The sequence below is a fragment of the Staurois parvus genome, unplaced genomic scaffold, assembly GCF_062004578.1.
Source record: "Staurois parvus isolate SC_StPar_1 unplaced genomic scaffold, SC_StPar_1.0 ptg000548l, whole genome shotgun sequence".
In the NCBI taxonomy this organism is placed as follows: Eukaryota; Metazoa; Chordata; class Amphibia; order Anura; family Ranidae; genus Staurois; species Staurois parvus.
In genome coordinates this window covers 9,334,833-9,350,252 of record NW_028318344.1, presented here as the reverse complement: position 1 = coordinate 9,350,252, position 15,420 = coordinate 9,334,833, and the positions used below count along the sequence as shown (strand labels likewise).

General features: G+C 43.7%; 1 protein-coding gene across 2 annotated transcripts in view; it reads right to left on the bottom strand.

Annotated features, from left to right (window-relative positions):
* Positions 1–14,576, bottom strand: part of LMTK3 (lemur tail kinase 3) — a 181,856-nt gene extending 167,280 nt beyond the window's left edge. The window contains exons 1-2 of one of the 2 annotated variants that reach the window (XM_089690991.1): positions 14,187–14,576; positions 13,798–13,928 (exon numbers count right to left, since the gene is read on the bottom strand). In XM_089690991.1, coding sequence (XP_089547117.1) covers positions 13,798–13,885 — 88 coding nt within the window. In that variant the 5' untranslated portion in view covers positions 13,886–13,928; positions 14,187–14,576. The remainder of the gene's footprint in view (positions 1–13,797; positions 13,929–14,186) is intronic. The other variant, XM_089690992.1, reaches the window with a different exon arrangement.
* Positions 14,577–15,420: the final 844 nt, after the last annotated feature.

Below are 15,420 nucleotides of genomic sequence, written 5' to 3'. Positions count from 1 at the left end.
AGATGGAGCCTCCTCACACAGTGGAGACCTCTTCCAGCTCTTCCCCCTTCACTCTACTGGGTCAGCTGACAAGAAAAAAACACTTTCTGCGCCCCTGATGGCCATGGGGGCCTGCAGCTGTGAATGCAATGGCTGTTGGTGTGTGGTTACTATGGCAGGGATTGTACACAATGCAGCTGCAAACTCAATAGGCAGAGAGGCTGGATGAGCGGCCCGCTGTGCAGTGATAGTACACTCTCCCATCATCTCCTCTGAGTAACTAAAAGAACCTTCAGGTGACAGCCCCCACCACAGTGGCGAAATGCCAGGGCCTGGTCGCAAATGCGACCCTGGTAGTTCCACCACTGCCCCCACACCATTGACACTACATCCAAGATGTGGCATTTTTAATACAACATCTAAGTCTATGAAGTAGATGCTGACCCTGGATGATGGCAGAATAAAGATGGCTTTATATATTTATTTATTTATTATATAAAGATATTATAAGTAATAGCCAGGTATAACAAAGAGGTGGCTCTGGCTGTAGCAGAATTGGACTTGGCTAAAGCATTTGAAAGGTTCTGCACACACTAATATAATATGCAAGTTGAGATCTATACCACAAATAGATGACATTTGCTAAAACCCTATACAGTATATCACACAATGTATTACAAGCATTTGTACTGTTTCTTTTTCATAAAATACAGTGTACACCATTTTCATCCTTGTTTGCATATTAGTACTGCTAATTTCCCACAACTTCTTTCAGCCACTTCCTTGCATGCACTTGCTTTAGTGTTGCCTGCACATCATTGCTCTGCTCCCACTTCCTGACTGTGACAAAGGTGAGCCACCTAAACTTTAGAACCACTTTAAATTGCACAACAGTTCACCAAATATATTGTGCGCCTTTCATTTTCAAAGGATATCAAAATGTCCACATAGAATGAGATATCTGCTAAAGTGCAAGTGATTCCACTTTCAGTGATTCCCCAGATCTAGCAAACTCAGCCTGACTTTTATAATGGACCTACCACATACTTACTGACATTAGAAGAGTCAGCCATGCTTTTCCCTCTGTAATGGGGTCAGGAATATAAAGAATGATACATATAAAAAAAACATAAAACATGCACAGATACGTGAGCATATAATAGGTAGTCTATACCACCGTGAGATTCAGATGCAATCCTCCAAACCCAGCAGGTTCTAGCCTGTACTATGTGCCTTCAGGGATGCTCACACAATGTCAAAGCCTCACTCTATGCTTTTTGGTGATGGAAGCAGCATAGAGTTTGGAAATAAAAGTACTACTTCTGTATTTGAAGATAACACAAAGCTGTATGGTGGGAAAAAGTCCAAATAAGATGTCTCCAGCTTACAAGCTAGCTGGATGCAATGTTTTCTTGGGTATCTACATGGAAATTGTGGTAAACAAAAGCATGCCCCCTACAACACAAGCAGAGAAACCTGGGTGAATACATAATGGCAAAGCATTAAGGTGTCTTGGAAGATCATGGGCTTAAAACCCAATTAAACACAGTGCATGATACACTTGATCTCTCTATGGAAGCAATGGTCTCTCTGCAGGGGTCCAACACACCTTTCTCAGGGGTCAGAGGTAGAGCTGTGTGATCAGCAATGCTCACACTCAGGGCCATGGATAAGGGGGTACCACTAGTCCTCCTGTACAGGGCCCAGGCCAGCAGGGGGGCCCAGGGAGCTGGGTGAATCGGATGTGGGCAGGGAGAGTGATCATCGGAACGGTGGAGGGGGGAAAATTACTGAAACTGATCCCCTGTATGGCTGTCTCTGAAGCAGCTGATAAATGGTTTCTTCTCCTCTTCCTCTTGCTGGCTTTCAGCTGCTGCAGAGAACCTTACAGGGGATCGGTACCAGTAATTGCCCCTCCCCACACCCATCAACCTTTCTGTGCACCATACATTCCCTCCTGATATGCAGCCCCCTGTGTATCCCCACATTGCTGCCGACTCCCTTCCTCTCCTTCCTACTGGCAGCTGCAAGCACACAATAGGATCCTTCAGGATGGAGAGTGGGGGAAGTGTCCAGCCCCCTGCTTTCTTGAATGAAGACAATGAATGATTACTGAAGCCTAGTAGACTGTATTTTTTTGGGTGTGAGGGGCCCTGTCAGGTTGGCTGTATGGGGCCCCATGGTTTCTAACAGCAGTCCTCCTCACACTCTGATCAAGCTCTGACTCACTAGGGAACATGTCAGGACTTCACACAGAGCACAAGGGCCTTCTCTGTAGCATGCTGGCAGAGGACAGGCTCATCTACTCAGGCTGTAGATTCTTCAAAAGAAAAACTATAAGACTGAACACTTTTTGTTTTGATACATTTTTTTACTTTAATGCATTTGGTCCTTTAAGTTAAACCTTATCCCACTGCTTGCTCCTTTCCTCCCCCTCCCTAACACTTACCTGAGCTCTCTCTCCATCCAGCTCTGTGTCTGTCTACAGCAGTGCTGTTCTTTCTTTCTTTTCTCACATGACAGGTTGAGAGCTGCGGGACCAAAAGCCTCCTGCTTCTGTCATTCAAATCCAGTAAAAAGGGAGCATGGGTGTGGAGCCACACTGTGTGTGTCTATGGATGCACACAGCCTAGCTCGGGTGCTCTCTTGCATGGGTGCCCCCATGGCAACCAGCTTGCCATGGGGGCACATGCAGGAGAGGAGAAACCAAGAGCGCCGGCGGGGAACCCTAGAAGAGGAGCAATAGCATTTCACAGAGCAGGTAAGTATAAATCTTTTTATTTATTAAAAAAAACCAAAAAACTTTACAATCACTATCAGTTAGGATTTAATAACAGCATGCAATGCCAATCTGCATCTTCTAGAGTGAGCTAAGTATAGGCTCAAGAAAGCGAGTCAATATTACCCCCATACAAAGTATTAGCAAGATCTAATATGAAATATGAAGTTTAGGTTTGGGCATCAGTTCATGAAAAAAGCTATTGCAGAACTGGAAAGAGTGCGGAGAAGGGCAACTAAGTTAATAGCAGGCATAGACTTGCTCCGTATAAGGAAATATTACTTGAACTTATTATTTTTGTTTCTGACAAGAGGTAGATACAATTACACAAATGATGCATACAGTAATCTTTGCTGAAAGTTGTTCACTATAAAGTCATTGCAGAAGACAAGAAAACACTCTTTGTGCCTGAAAGAAAAAAGTTTTAATGAGACCTGCATAGTTTATAGAAATATGAAATTTCTAGAAGTACTGGATTCTACTATCTGCTAGCTCCCCCACCTGACTATTATGTTAGGCTCCTGCTGACACTAGATCACACTGGCATTGAAAGCAGGCATTTGAGTTGCGTTCTTAATGCTCCTCAAACGCTTATGCAAATTATACTATGGACAACACACAGTGCTGTTCACATTATCAAAACATGAATTGTTAGCATCGCTTCAAAATTGAAACCTCATATCTAGTCTGGAGGAGTTTGAAGCCTTTCAACACCTCCCATTCAGATCTATGGTGACCTAATGCGCATGCAGGCGTTTGTGGGATGTTTGTGGTGCGGTTTTAACGCTTTTAAAATGCACCAAAACCGCGCAAGGGGGTTTGGGGTGCTTGTAAAATGCCAGTCTAATTCTCATACTAAATCTCATTAACGCCTGTTTAATGCCCATACCAATGCTATAGGAGCGTTTCTTAAGAGTTAAAAATTCAGCCAAGTGTGAACAAGCCCAATAGTGCCACTTGTAAATAGTTTCATGTCATGCAGCCTCAACAGCTCCAGAGAGACCAATTGTGGAGCTGTTGGGCCACATGATGAAAAAATGTTCATTAATGAAAACTAAAAGTGACTCCTACTTCCAGTACCTGCAGGAGGATTTACTGGGAACTGCACACAAGACAACACTTGAGTGTGCAAGCGAATGCACAAAGCACAAGACACAGCAATGATGTAGGGGTCAGCAGATTGAATCACTGAGGTCATCAGTGGAAAGGAAAATGACACTTCTGGATGAGTCAGATTCTGAATATTCTTTAGGTGACAGTTTCTACTCAATACAGTGGCAGAGAAATGGTTAAACAGGTACGTATTAACTATCTTCATTGTAGGGGGCATTTTTTTTATCTTAGTGACAAAGCTATTTTTAAGTATCATTCTCTTTTCCACATTCAGATGAAACATTCATTTTAATCAACATAACTCAAAGTACAAAGGTACCTGAGTCATAAAAAAGAACCAACCACCCTTACTTACCTATTTAAATCTATACACTTCTACTTATGAAGGGTCTTAGGCATTGCAACCATTTTTTAGATAGGATTCTAAGCCCAATGGCCAACCCCTAAACTTGACTAGGGTACCCCTTTGTGTCTGGGTCATGTTTGGAGACATTCTTGGAATGGGTGGTCCCATTGATATCTATGCTACCATGGATATAGCTCTCAGGATAGTTTGATAATACAAGTCCCAACACTACATTAAAGTAAAGATACTTTCAGGGGCCTATAGCCAACCCCAAATATCTTAAATAAGAACTTCCCAACAGTTTCCAACCTGTACATAAAATCAGGCAGACATGAGCTACACTAATTAAAGAATGGAAAATGTTATTCTATGCCTCAATGAACCATTTAAATATAGTTTCAGCAAAAAATTAATAATACTGACCTATTTCCTGTAGTAAATCCAATAGGATTATTAAAGAAAATTGTACTGACAGAAATATAAGGGCTGTCATTGATGACCTTTCATCTTAACTGCCAGGCTAACATAATTAACACTTTGAATCACTGGCCATGAATAAAAAAAATTCAGATCAAATTCTGACTTCACTTGCTACATGCTTGTTCTGGGTCAGTGACGCAGAAAATATAAAAGCCATAAACAGCCAGGCATCTATCGTTTTCAGAAGTAGGTCTTTAAATGTCAGCAATACCAAAATTATTATTAATTTAACTATGTAGGTTTCTTTTAATCTCCTTATGATTTGCCTTCCCTGGTCCCTTCTATTCCTCCTTAGCAACATGCTAATTATTTTTTTTAATAAAACCTTTCTGTTTTTATTGCATACCTTATTTTAGATCCAGTGATGTCATCACTGGGTCTCTGCACTAATCTATGCAGGCAGATTAACCATCAAAATCAAATTAACCATTAAAAATCAAATTTCGTCATAAATGTAGGTCAAAATGTATTTTGCTAAATGTCTTTGCTAAAAAAAAATTCCAATGCGTGTAAATTAATTGGTTTATGTGAAAGTTATAGCGTCTTAAAATGGCGGTATATATACACTGGAATTTTTTTTAAAAAATTGTATTCTAGTAATGGCAGTGATCAGCGACTTATAGCAAGACTGTGGGACTGCAGCGGGCATTCTGACACTGGGGGGGAACTGCCTAACTGTCACTGACATCCCCAGTAACACTAATACAGTGATCAGTGCTAATGACACTGGACAGGAAGGGGTTAACATCTGGGGTGATCAAAGGGTTAACTGTGTGCTGTTTTACTGTGTGCTGTGTGTGTGCTTTACTAGGAGGGCATGCTGCTTTGTATAATTCTGCTGTGCAGAGCAATACAAAGCAGCATGCTGGAGCTGACAGGGGAGAGATCTGTATTGTTTACATACAGACCTCTCCCCTGTACAGTGACACTCGGATGTCGCCGGGTGCCGGAGGGGAATCTACAGCCAGGACCTGGTGATTGACAGCTGAAGCCACCAATGGTGGCTCGCCCCCTACCCAGAAATGCGAAATCACACATATATATATATATATATATATATATAATATATATATATATATATATGTGTGTGATCTTGCGCAGTTGTGCTGCCCTGTAGCAGTATTTCTGCTATAGGGCGGTGAGCAAGTGGTTAAAGCTAGTAGGCAGGGATGACAGGGTGCTTTATGTAGCTTCTGGAAAACATACCTCAGTAATCATCTCAAGATCCCTCAGCCCTGAGGCAAGCAGTGGCCTGACTCTTGGGAGGAGTTATATAAATATCTCTAGCCAACCTGTACTTCAGGGGTGTCTGGTAAATGTACCTTTTCTGAACAGTAGTTTGCTCAGGACAATTTGTAGCTTTTATCACTTGGTTTCTCCTCTGTTTGAGATTGCTGCAGTACCCTACTGCTACCACTGGATGTCACTGGCACTAGTTTTGGCTTGGTAGCAAATGTTGCACTACTGAGCCTTTATGTCCCCTCTGGCTATTACTAGGAGGTTCATGCCAGTGGTGCATGCTGGGAGAGGTTATAAAAGCTTGGGGAGCAGGGCCAGATATAGGGGGGTCCTGGGGTGGGCTGTACCCCTCAGATTTTACTTGTTTCCCCCAGATCTCTGAGACTGCATTCACTGATCCATGAGCCAATCTGATCCAAAAAGTTGCTTTAAGGGGGCACTCTGATGGGGACAATCCATGTAAGGGGGCATTTTGATTATATGGGGACGCTCTGCTGGGGACACCTGATAGGGGAATTCAGATGGGGATAATGAGGACAGTTGATGTAAGCAGGGGCTCTAGTAGGGACACTAATGTAAGGGGGCGCTCTGATGAATACACTTGATAAGGGGGCACTCTGATGGGGACACGAATGTAAGGGGGCACTCCGATGAGAACATCTGATGTAAGAGGGCACTCTGATGGGAACCTGATCTAAAGGGGAACTCTGATGGATAGTCCTGATGTAAAGTGGGACTCTGATAGGACATCTGATAAAGGGGGCACAGGTTTTGTTAAATCACCCTAATCTAATACATAATAGTGCTTTCCAGGTCATAACAGACTGTCAGTGACTCAAACACACAACACTGATGTTATGCTCCCTGACTTTTTTTTTACTGCACCCCCAGACCAGATAGGCTAGATCCGGCCCTGTTGAGGAGTGGTCCGGTGTGCTCTCTTTCCCCCTAACTGTGACTTGGAGAGGATATTCTGCTGGGAGGGCATTTGTGCTGTGTAGGCCTGAGTCCTATGTGGCCTAGCACAGAACTATTCAAGCTGCCCTGCCTGACCGAGGGGGGTATGGCTTTCAATTTGGTAGAGCGTGAAGGATGTCCTGCTGGAGGGGGATCTTTGTCACTCACTTGGTCTGATGGATTCTGGAAGCCCTCGTGGATAATGGATACCTAATCTTAACCCTCTATCCCTGTGAAGCTGGAGCAATAACACTTTGAAAAGAGTGCCCTTTGTTGTCAAGTGATGCTCCCTACTGTGGCCATGGGGTAAATGCTAGCCATCTTCCTGCTGGAGGTGAGTCCACTCCTCTACCGTCATGCTGAAGGGGCGCTACATATCAGAATGCTTAAATGGGTTCGCAAACAGCGAGAAAATCGGACACAACTCTTTTTTTAGCAGCTCACCACAGTTGAACATAAAGCATGGCTTATGCTTTGTGGTATGCTGCAGTGTGGGTGTGTTGCACGCTACTGTAACAGTGCGTTTGGGTGCCATTCAAAATTAATGGCACCGCAGAGCAATACACAATATTGTGCATTGCAGTAACACAACAGTGTGAAGGGGACCTTAGTAAATTTGGAAAAAAACACTGTAAGAATTACCAGCAAATAAAAATTTGCCATTGTAAACTAAAAAAACATCAAGCATTTTGGTAAATCATCATGCAAGTTACTTAGAGAGCAGTAGTCCTGCAGGAAACCTGCTTTGCTGTTATTGCTTTTGTGAAGGGAGAGCACATTAATATCCCCTGCTCCTAAAAGAAAGTTTCAATAGAACTCTAGATATTGTACAGTAGTTGATAATAGTATTAATGATTTTAATGGCAGCTGAATTTTTTTTTCCTGCCTTGGTTACTTTCTCCCCTCCTCCTGGCATTAATTTTAAACAAACCCTTTTTTTAAAATTACGTACCCTCTTTCAGACCCCATGATGTCATCACTAGGTCTCTGTGCTTATCTGTGCAATGCAGACAGATAATGGCTGATGGGAGAGGCCAGGAGGGTGCTTTACATGGCTTACTAATAATATCACAGCACCTTGCCTCAGTGCTCCTCTCAAGAGCCCTCAGTCCTGATGTAAGTAGTGGGATGGCTCTTGAGAGAAGTTATGGAAATAGCAAAATTCCTTCATGGGTGGGTTTCAGTCTAGAGATATGGGTGTTCCTAAACAGATTGCGTTTGCACACATACCACCCATAATAATGCCACCATGTGATGCTGAGCCTCCATGATTGAAAACAAATAATTCCAATGAATGAAAGGGGCAGGCCAGGGACAATCAGGCTTGGGAGAAAAGGTTAGATGATGTTGGATGTCCTTCAGGCAGGAAATGAGGTGGGCTCTATCTAAAGTGCTGCAGCTTCTCGGGCACATTGTGAAAAGCCCATAGTGTTTAGCAGTGGCGGAACTACCGAGGTTACAAAGGATGCAACTGCGACCGGGCCCTGGTGTTCCACCACTGTGTGTGTGGGGGGGGGAGAGCCCAGGACTGTGGCTTCTCAGCAGAGTTGCTGGCTGCAGGGGTCTGAGCTGAGAGTGTCTCTTTCACACGGCCAGCACCAACAGTCCCCCCCCCCCACCCACACACATGGAGAGAGCTGAATCTGCTCTTCCTCCTCCAGCCCCTCTCCTCCTGTGTCTGTCCGCCCACACTCCAATCCCTAGCAGTGTTGTGCCTCATATAAAGGGATGTGTGGGCAGGAAGTTTAAAGCTCAGCAGCCAGCAGATGCATAGTAGAGATGAAAGGTGCAGTCTGCCGATGCCCCATCCTAAGTGAGTAAGCTCACCATGCATCCACTGTCTGAGTGAAGTCTCCCACTCCCTCTCTTCTCTCTCCTGCCTCCCAGTGAGTACACTAATGTAAGAGGGACTCAGATGTAAGGGGTGCTCTGTGAACTCTGGTATAAGAGGGGGTTTGGTGAACAGAGACCCCATTAAATCAGAGTTCCCCTTTACACTAGAGTCCACAGCATTCCCCCTTACATCAGTGCCCCTCTTAAATCAGGATTCCCAGAGCTCCGCTTACATCAGAGTTTCCCTTTACATTATAGTCCACAAAGCTCACCCTTACAGTGCAAGTGGAAATTCTGTGAACTCGGATGTAAGGGAAAACCCTGCAGACTCTGATTTAAGGGGGGCTCTACGGACCCGGATTAATAGGTAATGCTGGGAACTATTATGTAAGTGGGGGCTCTGGTCACCAGATACCCTCATATCAGAATTTTCCTACACCAGAGTCTACAGTGTTCCCCCTTACATCAGAGTTACCTCTCTACATCAGAGTTCTCTGTGTTCCCCCTTAAATTGGAGTCCCCTGAGTTCTCCCTTACATAAGAGCCTACAGAATCCCCCCTTACAGTGTAAGTTTGGATTTAAAGGGGAACTCTACAGAATAAATTCTAAAGTGGATCTTTGCAGATTCTGATGTAAAGGGGAACTCTGCGGATTCAGATGTAAGGGGAACGCTGCGGATTCAGATGTAAAGGGAATTCTGTGGATTCAGATGTAAGGGGAAAACTCTGTGGATTCAGATGTAAAGGGGAACTCTGTGGATTCAGATGTAAATGGGGAACTCTGTGGACACTGGTGTAAGGGGCATGCTTGTGTTTAATTCCATGTGATTAAAATAGTTATTTAATTACAAAATATATGTACAGTGTATAAAAAAAAAAATTACCATTTGCCACTAAAGTGTTTGGGTTTGGCTTGAAGAAACGGTGGCAACCCTGCCCAAGAGAGAAAAATGGGGGCCCTCTGCAAAACATGTGAAAGGGTCCCACTGCGGGACCATAATAGAGGGCATCGCAAACAAACAAAAGATTTCCCAGTACACTTACCAGCCAGCCTGCAAAACAATCGAATTGCCCTGTCTAACAGTTTGCTGCCATTGTGCTATTGCTGGGCATCATGTGCGTCCTTGTGACTTTAAGGAGGGCACCCTCCCAGCACACCTGCCATCAACCTATTTATTGATATATGTGCTCCTACTACAGAAGCTCTTAAAATTATAGATTTAGGACTGCAGTATTTACAGAGGTCCCTTGATGTGGGCACTGCGGCTTACGCATATATTTGCAAAAGTGTGCAAACAAAACCCTCTGTTTTGAACACAAACTGCTAGACAGGGCAATTCGGTTGTTTTGCAGGCTGGCTGGCAAATGTGCTGGGAAATCTTCTGTTTGTTTGCTTTGTGTGTTGCCCTTCTATGTGCATCTTGCTGTAAAGGCTAGTTATAGGTTGGGATGGTTGCTATTTTTTTGTACCATAATAAAAGGGCCCTGCAACGCATGTAAAGAGCTCCAGGATCAGAGGGAAGGGCCCTGAAGGTTCTAGATACACCTCTGGTGTGCAGTGAAATCAAACTAAGCATTTTCAGTACAGAAGAGGGGCTTGTGCAACTGTTTAGGACTGAAGGCATTTCTGGAGTTCAGCTAACTGTATATAAATTAGCCAACCATTACTTGGCTTCATGCTAATGGAAATGCTGTAATGCAGCAAGTGTTCTGACTGCTATTGAGCCTGGGCTGACAAGCTGCTGATGTGACATCAAAGATGGCCAAAAGCTACATGTGGCCTCTGTGCCGCTAGCTGTGAGATAAAATGTCTATTAGTAGTACTGTATAGTGACAACTCTAAATAGAACCCCCATAACAATTTTGAGCATTATATTGCAAAGATCAGGTCTTTGCTTTAAGCCTGGGCAGCCAAACAGAAATCACTATTGGCATTTAAGTATAGTTAGAAAAATGAGACCTGCTTCTTGATTGGTTGCTGTGGACTACTGCACATGCATGCATCATTTCAATAGAGTAGGCTCTAGCTGGCTTATTCAATAAAGCATTACCTAAAATGTGTTAGATCAGTGATTCTTAACCACCAGGCCATGGCCTCCCAGCCATCTGCAGATCCCCTGACCTCTTATGGGGCCTTCCAGCTCCCATAGTACCCCCAACCTCCAACAGTAGCCTGTAGTGCCCCTCAACCTCCATAGTATCCCAACCCTCCAAAAACACCCACATTTCCCTCCAAACTTTCACAATGCCACCCAGTGTCCTGCAGTGCTCCCTAGCTTTCAGCAGACCCTCCAGCCCCCCCCCCTTCCCCATAGTGCCTCTAGTCTCCAGCAGTGTCCCCCAGCCTCTGTAGGACCCTCCAGTATCTCACAGTGTCCCTACAAAGCACCCCACCTCCCTTAGAGACTCCATTCCTCAAAGTTGTCCTCAGCCCCTCCAGAAACCTCATGCCGTACAGGACCACCAAGTCTACTACAGAGTCCCCTAAGTCCCTCTGGAACATACATCCTCATCAAGTCTTTCTGCATTCAATACTTATTTTGTATTTACAAACATTTTAATGAGAATATTTTATTTTTTTAATATTGGGGTGTAGCACCCTCCTAGATCGCTAGGGGGTGCTAGTGCTCAGTTGTTAGGCAGAGGCTGAGTAGCAGCCTGTGGTGATAGTTAGAAGGAGATCAAATTCGGGTCAGAGCTAAGAGGCTCTGCAGGCCAGTTCCCTGATACCTCCCCCTGCTTTAGAATCTTGGAGAAGATTCTAGAAGCAGTGGGTAGGAGTGAGAAGGGGCTGGCCTGCAGACTTGGAGGACCTAGGCCAATCCCCAAGCAAGAGGCTTGGCATGGGGCCAGGTCAGCCTTTCAATGTGACAGAGCCTGCTCAGCAGCAAGAGAGTTCGGGTGGAAGATGAAGTGAGAGGCTGGAGAGCAGGAGCCTGGAAGGGAGCCCAGATGGGAAAGGGCTCACCAACAGGCAGGGAAACTGGAAAGGAGGAAAGCTCAGGACCTCATTGACCCACAGAGCAAGGACCATCTGTAAAGCAGGAAAAGAACAGCCAAGCAGAAGGCCTGAGAGCAGCCACCAACTCATCACCTCGCAGACAGAGGACTGCATGAGTAGACCTACACCCCCTGAACCAGAATGGGGAAGGAGCACTCTAATGGGAAACTGGACTAGCTTACTACCCGGCACTGTCTTCTATTTAAAGTGACAGGCACTGGATCCCCTAACCAGGAATTCACCCAGTACAGCTAGATGAGGAGAGAATTTATCTGGGGGCTGGGGTAGTACTCCAGGAGATGCTGGCTAGCTCTCCAGAAGAGAATTTTTGCTGTCTAAAGAGACTTGTGCATAGTTCCAGGGAGATTGTCCTCAGTTGCCGTTCCCTTTGGGCATCCCATACATCCCTTACCCCATCCAAGTTCAATCTCCCTAATAAAATCCAAGAAACAAGCTCAGAGACTGGTTACTGTCTCCTGGATGCAAGTCTGCGTGGAGTAAAATGTGTGTTGCCTGGCTGTGCAGGACTAATAGGGGGACCCAAAACTCAGCAACCCCTATGGGGGTAATGCTACATGGGCATGGAAGGTTTTGCAAGAATTTACTAGGCCCTGGTCTCAATGAGGTTGAGAACCACTTAGATGAATCAGTCCACAGGTTGGATTGTTGTACAACACTGCTGTGGGCTGTTGTGGATTCAGTCTTGGTTTCTAATTACTTAACATGCAAAGCATGAAGTGGAACTATAATATTACAGTCTCTTGCTACAAGCATCTCGCTGTACCATAGCAGTCTCTTGTTCCATGCAGCATTCTTTTGTAAGATGGCTGTCTCTCAACAGCTGGCAGTGGTGAAGGTGGCCTTAAGGTAGATTGTCTGGCAAAAACTTAGCAAATTGGGTGGGTTTGGAAATATATTTGAGTTGCAATTAGGGTTCAGGTTTATGGCAGGAGACCTTTGCAGGTCTTTAGTGCAGAGCAATGATTAGGTACAAAGTGCAGTAACCCATCCAAAATGACTTTTTTTAAAGAGTACTGCAAAATCAAGCTTGATTCATGCCATAGTTAACAGCACTTGGCACACTCTACTTTTCTAAGGCCATAATGCTAAGGAACTACAAGTGCCAGCAGTGACTGGCAGAGCATGCTTGGATAAGTAGAGAAGGTTTCAAGCAGTCCAGTCCTGCCAATGTTGTCCACTCTCCTACAGCGCAATCTCATATTCTGTGTATACAAAGCATAATCACACCCATGTTTACCCTAGGGAGCCTTTGAGGGAAAAACCTGACACGTCCGCAGGGATTGAGCAGGGAGAAGTACAAATGCTGAAACACGTTTTACTGTAACAAATTTAGCAGTGAAAACAGGCTTCGTTTCATTGTCTCTTCATCTCTTTTATGAGACCGCATCAGTTAACTCTTTCACTGCCAGGGAACCATAACAAATTGAAGATCATTTAAAAAGAAAAGAAATAAAGACCAGTAGACCATAGCACAGAATAAGAAACCATTTCTGACTGCTCTAATCAATAGAACGCCTGGTTACTATGAGTTACTATACTTTCTACATCACCATCGCTTTTAGCCGTAGCTTATAAAATAAACCATACATCATTAAGATTTCTAATTGCAGAAAAAAAAGGATTTACAATTTGGAAAGGCTGTCATTAAAATGCTTTGGTTAACGAAACCCTTCCACCTAATGGGTTAAAGGTCTGCTGTCACAAGCCATTAGGTTTTGTTACGACCTGCTAGAAATTTTATGCTATCGGCAACAATCTTCTGAGAAGCCTATGGTTAATAAATCAAGGATGTTAAGGGTTAAAAATGGTTGAGGCAAGGATAAATATACAGCGACTGATGAGATAACTGAGATGCTGTGTGCAAAATGGGTGAAAGGCACTATGGCATATTAGAACGGTTGACAAAATCAAAGAATGGTCTGCTGATGCTTCTCATCGGCATAATAGTCCAGGTGAAATAGCAGCACATGCAGCCTGTATGGAATAAAATGGATAGCAATAAGACAGAGGACAAAAGGAAAAGGGGGGGGGGGGGGCTGGGTAGCTCACCGCTTTCTGCCGGGGCTGCTAAGGCCTTTTCGGGGTTGAAATACGACATGGAAACCACCAGGATTAACAGGGGGTCCAGTCTCAGCATCTTAGGGGGACAGATTCCTGGGTCTTGGAGAGATCAGACTCTGCTATAGCACAACATGAAAAAAAAAACAAAAAAGAGAATTCAGAAGACATCACGAATGCAGATTGCATGCAATGCTTTAAACATCGTAACGTAAGCGCACAAAGTATGCATGTTTAAAATCCCCAGCAAACTAAAGGGCACAGCTGAGGGATGCAGCATCTGTGTGTATTAATGATGTCAGTGTCCCTATTGTGCATGCTTAAAATCATCAACAGAGATGGAAGGTTAAAAAAGGGCCAATCACTTGCCCATGTCTTACCTGTTTCCCCATTGGTATGATGGCATTGCAGACTGCAGGTCTCTAGGTCTCATATCAAGAAAAAAAAAAAAAAACACTCGCTTGTCAAAAGGATAGAAAGAAAACATGCATACACAGACGGATCACAGAGAAAAAAAATCCTTTCTGGGGAAGCAGGCAGAGGTAACGTGAGTAGGGATGATTTTATGTAGTAGTATTATTTCTGCCTGCTATGTGGTCTAGAAAAATGCTCACAGCAATGGATACATGGAGAAGGCAAATCTTTTCATGGATGTGCGGATGATTACTAAAAGAATTTCATGATTCAAATGATGTATTAAAAAAATATAATGATGCTGAGATTGATATTTTTCTGCTCTGTATGTTGCAAGGGCCCCCTTCTATGTGATGGATAGGAGACCCTCCTTTTGTCCCACCTCCATGTCTTTAGATCTAGAGATAGAGATTGGCTGCCAGCGATGTCATTTAGAATCCCTAGTAAAGGAGATGCTGTAAAGAGGAGGGAGAGAAGTGTCGTCATGGAGACCTTCGTGGTAGCAGCCTCAGCAGCAGCTTCAGCAGCAGCAGCACTAACGGGGGAAACTGCAGGAGAACGGCAGAAGCTAATTTGGTGGAAAGGCAGAGATGACATAACCTCCATTGTGGTGATGGCTAAAACAGTTTAGAGGGACGGAAAAGATATGTATGACTCATCAGGACCTTCATGTGATTTCCTTATCCTAAGAAGTGACATTGGAAACTAGGATGTAGTACAAGGGGTATCAAGTGACTGCCGGTCAATTTATTGGCCACCTTTATACACTGTAGCTGCTAGGCAAACACTATCAGCCTTAACACGTTAACAAAACATATGCACCAACAATACTGGCATTTTCTGTCTACAATCTGTATTTACTACAAGTAAACCAAGACACATTCTTTAGGATAGCTATGAGCTTCTGATGGCAAACCTGAAGGCACAATCTGGCTGACATTTTTTTTTATTATTTTTAATCAGTTCTTGCCTTTTCCTCCTTTAATTTACCCTATTTTAACATATCACATAAAAGAATGAAAAAAGAAACCTAACTTATACAAAAATGGTAGAGTTGTATTCTGATTGAAAATAAATCGGTATACAAATAAACTAAAAAAATGAAGGAAAACACTTTTCAGAAAATGAAAGAACACTTTTCAGAAACTATTATATTACCTATGAAAAAAGTTAGATTTAAACAGCTGGAATATATAAAGA